General features: G+C 43.0%; 1 protein-coding gene across 5 annotated transcripts in view; it reads left to right on the forward strand.

Moving 5' to 3' along the window:
* The window catches only part of LOC139366404 (protocadherin 19), an 83,272-nt gene extending 79,027 nt beyond the window's left edge, over positions 1-4,245 (forward strand). For all 5 annotated transcript variants that reach the window (XM_071103852.1, XM_071103853.1, XM_071103854.1 and 2 more), the window contains one exon: positions 2,908-4,245. In XM_071103852.1, the coding sequence (XP_070959953.1) occupies positions 2,908-3,497 (590 nt within the window). In that variant the 3' untranslated portion in view covers positions 3,498-4,245. The remainder of the gene's footprint in view (positions 1-2,907) is intronic.
* The last annotated feature ends 4,798 nt before the right edge of the window (positions 4,246-9,043 follow it).

The following is a 9,043-nucleotide window of genomic DNA, read 5'->3' on the forward strand; positions in this document are numbered from 1 at the left end:
ATTAATAGGTATTAAATCCTAGTTAGGAAATGTTCCTACTGATATAGAACCGCTCTGTACTTTAAGTATTTTTCCCGTAACTGATTAGCAAGCTTATTTTCCTGATGACTTTCAATAGGCATTCACAGCAGGAGGGTACCTCCTTCTTGGTCTTCCTCTTGGCTTGTGGTGTTTCAGACCTCGGCAGAGCTATAAAGAGCTTTTAATTGCTTTGTTTGTGAGCATTAGATTTAGCTTCTTTCGATTTTTCCCAGTAAGAGATTGGGCTTTGTCAGGGGTTGACCGATGGCCCGTCGCTCTCCTTTCTTTTTCTTTCTTTTCAACGTTGTTCTGTCGTCTTCTAGGGGACCTTTGACAACGACATCTGCTTGTGTGGTGAGCCTCTAAGCAGAGGCAGGATGTGAATGTTCTGTTGATGGCGCTCAGGCTTTCAGAACGATGTCAGTTACAACAGAACCGCTCTCTCTCTCCGGAGATTCCTCTAAAGGAAGAGGGTGAGAAAAGGGGTTTATTCACTGCTGTTGCATGGACTGCTCTGTATAAAGCGTAGTGTTTGATTATGTCTTCTTTGTGTCCTGAGACCATTCAGTCAGGCTGCGGGAAAACAAGTTTCAAATCTATCAATCCAAGTCCCCTGGAAAAGAAGGAAGAGCCTCATAAGAGAGCAGAAGTTTTGAAGGGGAGATTGGGATTGTGCAATATGCCAGGTGTTCTCTAACCGGTCTCTTGTTGCCAGGTGTTCTCTAACCAATCTCTTGATGCCAGGTGTTCTCTAACCAGTCTCTTGATGCCAGGTGTTCTCTAACCAGTCTCTTGATGCCAGGTGTTCTATAATCAGTCTCTTGGTGCCAGGTATTCTATAACCAGTCTCTTGATGCCAGGTATTCTATAACCAGTCTCTTGATGCCAGGTGTTCTATAACCAGTCTCTTGATGCCAGGTGTTTTATAACCAGTCTCTTGATGTCAGGTGTTCTATAACCAGTCTCTGCCACGAGCAGTATGGATAATGGTAAAACTCAACCCCTTGTTGCCATGGTGATAACATTGACTATTGGTGATGAAAATCCCCTTTCAAGATGTGGACTTGAGTGTGTTCACAGGTCCTGGTAATTACAGACAAAACTTTGGCCACTTGAGCCACCAGTCGATCCAGAGCTTTATTTTCTATTCTTTTTTAATTTCACAATTTTCCCCTGTACACATCGAAGTGTGTGGGCGGGAGCGGGTATGGATGTGCGTATGAAGAGGGGAAGGGAGTGAGGGAGGATGTGGCCAGAGTACGCAGACACAGTCAATATGTGTCAAGGTACACAAACCTACACACACACACAGCAAAGCTCAAGGTAATCCTTTAGCACAGCTCTCCCATGAAACATTCATGATGGAATTGACGTTGGTCACCCATGGTCCTGGCTACCCGTTTGGCCTCTTGAGCTCTAGTGTCCCTGGTCATGAACGACCCCCATAATCCTATATTGAGATCAGCGCGTAGCATGGTTCAAATGGCCCACTAACCCAGCCAGTCATTCAGTCGTGTCAGTCTCATCAGATCACAGTTTATGAGGGAGACAGCTTCGGCAGCCTTGTCCCTGGAAGGCAATCTTTAAATATAGATTGGCACACCCAAAGCAGAGGTGCCCCTCAGAGTGCATAAAAGAGGGGAAGAAAACAGATAATTAGTGATTTTAATTAGGTGATCTGTCAAGCTGCGAGTGCCAGATCTAAACGTGTGGTGTGCTGAGGGTCGATGGCAATTCCTTCCCACAATCCCTTCCTGTCACCTTGGGCCTCTCTTGTGGGAGGAGGGCCCCTTGCCCCTAGGAGGCGAGGACCAATCGGGAGGATGAATAGTTAAGGTAAATTACTGTCTATTTGGCCTGTAACATGGTAGCTACGGTATACTGTAGATATTATTCATGTTATATTCAGTCTTTTTTCACAAATGCGACATCCTTTGATTCTCATGACAACACTTGCCCTTGACCTGTGTTCAATATGTCTGTATAAAGCCATTATTTGCCTGCTTTGTGAGAGGGTGTGATTTGGTGAGAGGCTAACACTCTTTGATGGTATTCGTAAACACGAGGGCATCTTGAATGTGCCCTTGTTAGGTTATCAGTCCAGATGGCCAATAATCAAATATGTATGGATTCAAAGCCCTCAGCATCAAGTACTCACTCGACTGGCCTATGGATAAAAATCCTAAATACAGTTCTTACTTAGATAACAAAGGCAGAGAAGAGGACGACAGCTCTTCACTTCCTGACAAAGAGTTCTTGGCTCTTGTTGTTGTTGTTCTAATGATACAAACATCATCCTGAAAGCCCTTCCCTCCAACACAAAGGATATGTAGTAATACAGACTTTTTGTCAGCATTAAAACATCATTAGATATTTATAACTCAGCGGCAGATGACAGACTGAGCTAGATGAACTAGGCAGCGATATGGCAACGCAGCTGGTGTCTCTTAGTGGTAATATTTAAACCCTGGCTTTCATCAAGTGTTGCTACAGAAAACCCAATTATGCATGAGCTGGAAATGGACTTTGATTTAACAATGCGTCCTTTAATTGATGCATTAGAAGTGCCTCAAACTTGCAGATCTCGTCTGGAAGTAACGGCAAGTCTTATAGTCTTGTTTAAACGGCAAGAACACCAGACATGAGAGAGAAATTACCCACAGAAAATATGAACTGGGGATGTTTGGGTTCCAACAAAGTTTGCTTAATTTTTTTAAAGTATCTGACATGAAGTTAAATAAAATGAAAGGACCTGAAAGAATGCATGGTGAAATCCATGAAAGCAAAGTGTCAATGAGTTACAGTCCTGGCAAATCGGCCAGTTCAACAGACAAATCTAACCATTCCCTTTTATTTCCCCCTCCCCCTTCTTCCCTCTCTCTGCAGACCCCAGCGAAGGCTTCCACTGCCAGGAAGAGTGTCGTATCCTGGGCCATTCGGACCGCTGCTGGATGCCCCGCGTGCCTGGTCCGACCCGCGGCAAGTCGCCTGAGCATGGCCACCCACGTAACAACGTCATCGCCCTGTCTATTGAGGCCACCACCGTAGATGTGCCCCACTACGAGGACTGTGGCACCGGCACCATCAAAAGGACTTTTGCCACCTTCGGCAAGGATGGCCCAGAAGAACCCGAGCGGGGTGATCTAAAGGGCAACAAGCGGACAATGATGGAGTCTCAGGTGTGCAGCCCCAAGGCCAACGGCGGCGCCGTGCGTGAGGCGGGCAATGGGCGCGAAGCAGCCAGTCCCATCACCTCCCCTGTGCACCTGAAGAGCCCGCTGGCCAAGGTGCCATCCGGCTACAACACGCTCAGGTGCCGTGGCGCAGAGCGCATTGCCAACCACAGCATGCTGCGGCAGCCCGAGGGGAAGGACAGCGAGCCGGCCGTCCGGGAGATCAACACTCTCCTCCATGACGGCAGCCATCTTGAGAAGGAGTCTCCCAGCAGCAAGCGCCTGAAGGACATTGTGCTCTAACGGGCCTCAGGGGAGCTTACTCACACACACACATACGCACACACACACACACACACACACAGTGTAAACAAACACACACATATATATATATATACACACATACTCCGCCATAGCTGTGTGTACGCAGGTGAAAGTCAAGCCGATGAAAGAAAGAAAGAGAGAGAGAGAAAAAGACACAACTTGAGCGTAGTATACAGTACTAAGGACAAAGCCCAGATGTGAAATATTACTGGAAAATGCTGAGCTTCATGTTGTGTTCCTCCAGAAAAGTGAAGGCCGTAGATGTGGCTTTGTTGTAGTCGCAGTACTTTTCTTGTTTGGTTTTCCGTTCGTTTTCTGCAGCCAGTGGACAGGCAGGTTGCTGTTGACTGTGTGACTTGCCCCTTCGGCCGGATTCTGCCTCTCCCCTGTTCAGATTTAGGAGGACCTGACACCTACGGTGACGGATAAAAAAAAGTACAGAACTTTGCCTTTTGACTGTTTTCGCGTCACTAACTGAGATTGCCTTCTTTGGTTTTGTCTCGGCTGCCAAATTGACTCCTCGTTTCCTTTGTAAAGCTCCCCACAGTGCAACAGACGGAGACAGACAGACATGCACTTGATTCTTCTTCTGTGAACCATTGCCTCTATGTGCATCTTGAACAGTGGTCAGTAGTGAAGACGGAGGAGGGAAGCAACACATTCCCAGTCTCATTTTCTTCTCGGTCTGATAAGAGAATCCGTATTCTCTGTATACACCCCCCCCCCCCCCCCCCACTGGAGGACATCCCAGTGTCACCAGACTGTGAGGTCTGCACAGTATTTATGGTTTATCACTGATGGAGCTTAATGAACTCTTGATATCTGCCCAGGCACTCCCAACACTGGGAAGTGGGACAGACTTTCGACTGAGCTATGAGGAAGATAAAAAAATACTTTATTGCTTTTGAAATCTCCTGTGCCCATTCTTGATTGTAGCCAGTGGAGCACAATTAGAACTTTGTGCTCTGGTCTTGTACTTTTTCTGACTTTTGACTATGGGGCTAGGATAGAAGGGATCGTCACTCACGTCTTGCTATGTGAAACTCTGTATAGGGTTTACTATTATCATTTTTAATAACCTGTTGTTATGTGACAATCCCTTTAATGTTTTGTTTCAAGAGTAAAAAAATAATAAAAATAAACATTGGTGTTCAACTGAAGCTACAGTAGCGTTGTTACACAAACAAAAACAAAAAAACATATGCCAAAATATATTTTATAAATAATTTAAAAATGTATAATGAGAATATTTAATTCCGTGTAGTTATTTTATCAGTAAATTATACTTGAAATTAACTGGCTTTTGTTTATTTGGCATTTTTTTAATGATTATGATTATTTTTCAAAATGAACTTGGTTTTTTGTTTTTGTTTACTGTGTTACCCCTGGCAACTGTTGACTTGCAGTCTACCTTGTTGTAAAGAGTTTCTTATTGGTCAGTTCTTGTGCCATCAAGTTTCTGTGTGGACAAATAGAAAATGTAAAAATACAAAAAAAATATTGCAATTTCAGCACCAATAGTAGTGTGTCAGTTCAATGAGCTTAGAGTGAGATAGCAAAATAAACCAAAAAAGAAGCAAACAAAACCGTAAAGATTGCTTAATCTTAATATTTAAGTAAGAAGAAGATGGTTAAGCTAGTTTTTTAAGCTAGTGAGATAATTCCACCTATTTCTGTGTGTCTGTTTTTGGACTAAGGTTTCCTGTCAGTTCCTCACCTCAGAACTGGCCTTAGTGATGTGAACCAGAGAATAGGTCCTGTCAACACTTCAAGTAAGAGACTAAAGGTGAAGGTATGCAGACAAGCTTTGCTCAACTGCTGTGCCATCATGTATCATCTCCTTTGAATTGAGTCTGAAAATATATTTAAGAACAGCAAGACAAACCTTTCAGTCATGACCAAACAGATTTGGTGGAATCGTATGTTTAAAGGAAATTAAGTTCTTCGAAGAACCATCTTGCAAATCAGCAATGCGGTTTTCAGTTGCTTTACAGTTAAACTATGTACAACATGGAAAATTGTAAATGAAAAAAAGGACAAAATTACATACAATGAAATAGATCTTGTAGCTGAATGTTTTTGCTTGTCTCACCCATGGCTTTTGGCAACATGAACATCGGAATAATCACTGAATGTATACAGCAGCTTATTATTAAACTATTAAATGTTCTCCACTTTGTTTCCTTGTTTTCCTGAGTGTATGAGAGAGGAAGTCATCTTCGATAACATACTCCTCGATATGACCATCAAATACCTCATAATGAAATAAATGCACGTTGAAACGAGGAGAAAGAGAGAGGAGAGTGTGTGCATTGTAAATTAATGAGCATGACCACGACCCAGCATATTGCAATTATCCATTTTTAAATTATCTTTTGTCTTGCTATAATTCATTCAAATCTATAATGTGATCTGAATATCGTCTGGAAGGCTTCCTTGAAAATGGCATGACGGTGCATAGAGTGATGACTATTAAATCTATCATGATAAAATGGAAATGAACAGTTTCTGTTCAGGCTCGCTCACAAGGCGCAATTAGGATTCCAGGCAGGTGCTGATGCTGCTCTCTCATTATAAGTGCTCTGTGACATCATTTTTAAATCTCCCGATTGACTAATTTGAGCAAATAAATGAGGAAGGGCCACCAGTATCAGGTGATGGACGGTAACTACACATCAAGCTGGCTAAGCAAGGAAGTCTTTAGGGACTGCTCCAGCCAAAGTGTCTATTTCTAATGTCTGAGACCTTTTCATTTGCAGGAGTGGGTGATGCATACCATTTTAGAGGCATTGAACATTCCCTAGCTCTTCTTTAGATATCATGAAACAGATTTTGATGCCTGTGAAGCCTTGCGTTGCCATTCCTTTTACATTAGGTGAGTGAGTAATGCACATTTACAGACAGGAACGTGTCATTTTGGCAGTATTTTCTCTTTATGAACCATATTGATTAGCTGCCTTGATGCACTAAAGCTCTAAAATAATTTTAACGCACATTTTGTTACGTTCCCCAGTAAGAAAACCAAAATGTGTCTCTCAAACAGAAAGGGGAACTAACAAAGATTCACTGAAAACAACCAAAATGAAAGGAGGGGTTCGGAAAAGCACTTTGACCAGCATCAAGAACTGGCATGTAAAGACACCCACCATGAGTGTCCACTAAATTTCCCCAAGAAGAGGCAAACACAATTAAAACCTACACCAAACTTAAAGACACGAATCAAACCCAAAAGGTGCTGCAAAATAAAATCAAGGAAATCTGACAAAGGAATGTTTTTTAACTCAAAAATGGCACAACTAAAGGTGTTTATCCTCCACATCTCTCAAAACAACCAGAGCACTGGGCCAGCCACTCTTAAATATCACCTGGGCCAGCACAGGAGAAACAACTTTCCACTAACGAGATGACAAACCAGCACAGGTGTAACACATAATGACTAACAAGGTGACACCAAAAGGCATGCCTCACGTGCCAACTTGCAACCTCGAAACACAAATGGAATAACCAAAACTTGTAACACCTTCTGCTTTAAGACATCAAATATATCCTGTATTGTTGATAAGACAGGTTTGCTCACCACTAACAGAAAGCAACTTCCATTACACAGCATGATCAATTCAATTGCTTTGCTACTTAAAAATGGGTTACCTCCCATATAAAAACATGGTGTCTACTGGCTTTAAACAATTAAATATAAGACAAAACACACACTTATTTTGTAAATATGCATATATTTTTTACCATATTTTTGTTTTTTGGCCTTTTATTTCTATAGTTGTGAAAAACTCAAGTACGCTTCTATAACGCTCATCCCCTTGGATCGAGCCCAAACAAAACAAAACTAATCTCCATAACAGCAAAAACCTAGAGTCATAATTGTGAGCCAGGGCTAAACACTGACTAAACACAAAACTTATTGACTGCCCACACTTGAAAGACAATCGGCAACCAAGTTGTCCTTACCACGGACATTTCTGATTTCTAGTTACTATGGATTTCCAGGGGAATCCATAGTAACTTTCTTCTTGTGAGGAAAGTTACCACCTCACTGAGGAGCTACTCTCTCTTTTCAGGGTTCAGCTGATAGGCATGTTGTAGGATCGGAGCCGGGTCCCCATCGTCAATGTCATGCTTTAGTACGTTTGTCTGGGTTGGCACATCCGAGAATAAACCTTGATATTGTAAGAACAGTGTTGCATTTTTCCTTCCGAGACAAGTGTGCTGTTATGTCTACTCCCACTTTCCTGCTCTGGTGCTCGATGGCACTGGTCTACTAACCACCAGTCTTGGCAACCCATCTTTACGCACACCTACGCCCTATCATCAGTCACACCTGGACTTCATTACTACCTTCATTTCTTACCATTTATCTAGCACTCTGTTTTGTCAGGTAGTATTGTTTGTGTTTTCATGTCAGACGTTGCGCTTGTTTTGTATCGGTCCATATCATTCCATGTTCTTTATCATTAAACTCACTAACTGAACCTGCTTCCTGACTCCCTGCGTTATCGCATGTGATGTTGTGGCTACAGAGTCCCTGTGTCACGTCCATGACAACCCGCATCCCTTGGTTCTTCTCAGGGGTTCCTCCATCTGGCTTCCGTGTATACACTTGCAAGTTCCAAGCATATAATGAAGCAGCATCACAGGCAGCCCAGATCATGATTCCATATTTTGCAGGTATAGACGGTATGTACTGCCTGAAGGGGCAGCTGCCTCTAAATGGCTGCGCATCAACAATAATGCTGGTCCCAGGGTTGTAAAACAGGGAAGGCTGACCTGACCTGATTGCAGCTAGCTTGTCTCTCTGCACTGACCTGATTGCAGCTAGCCTATCTCTCTGCCGCAAAGCTGGTCTGGTGTCTCGGTTATCGAAGTGGATAATCCTGGAAATTATGTGGAAGTTTTCCAGAGACATTGTTTTTCGGAAAAGTTATCTGCCAGTTTCTGCATCCCACAGGGATTCTGCGGATTCCCCATTGAATCTAGGTCCAAAACCCAGCAAGGATAAGAACCCCAAAGTATGCATTTAAATGAGTTTGGCCCATCTCCTTCCATCTCTCATCAAAAACACGCCTTTCCTCCAAATTACTGCAGTCCAGAATGATTTTCTGGATGGTGTCTGGGATGAACAGTTCAAAAGAAGACATTATGTCCTGCACATAAGCAACCGCCATCCGCGTCGGCCCTGGTTGCATCTTAGCGGGGGGGCTAATTCCTTGGGCAAGAAGACCGTTCAATGGCAAAAAAATGTTGACATCCATATTTCTCCTTTTGCAAGCTGCTGAAGGTCTGGTCCTGGGTGGTCCTTGGGCTGGCTGAGGGTTAAGCTCATCCTCTTCTTACAACTCACTGTCAGAATCAGAATTGACAAATCAAATCAAAGTTTATTTGTCACGTGCGCCGAATACAACAGTGAAATGCTTACTTACAGACTCTAACCAATAGTGCAAGAACGGTATTATGTGAACAATAGGTGGGTAAAGAAATAAATCAACAGTAAAAAGACAGGCTATATACAGTAG

The sequence above is a fragment of the Oncorhynchus clarkii genome, chromosome 14 (genome assembly GCF_045791955.1).
Source record: "Oncorhynchus clarkii lewisi isolate Uvic-CL-2024 chromosome 14, UVic_Ocla_1.0, whole genome shotgun sequence".
In the NCBI taxonomy this organism is placed as follows: Eukaryota; Metazoa; Chordata; class Actinopteri; order Salmoniformes; family Salmonidae; genus Oncorhynchus; species Oncorhynchus clarkii.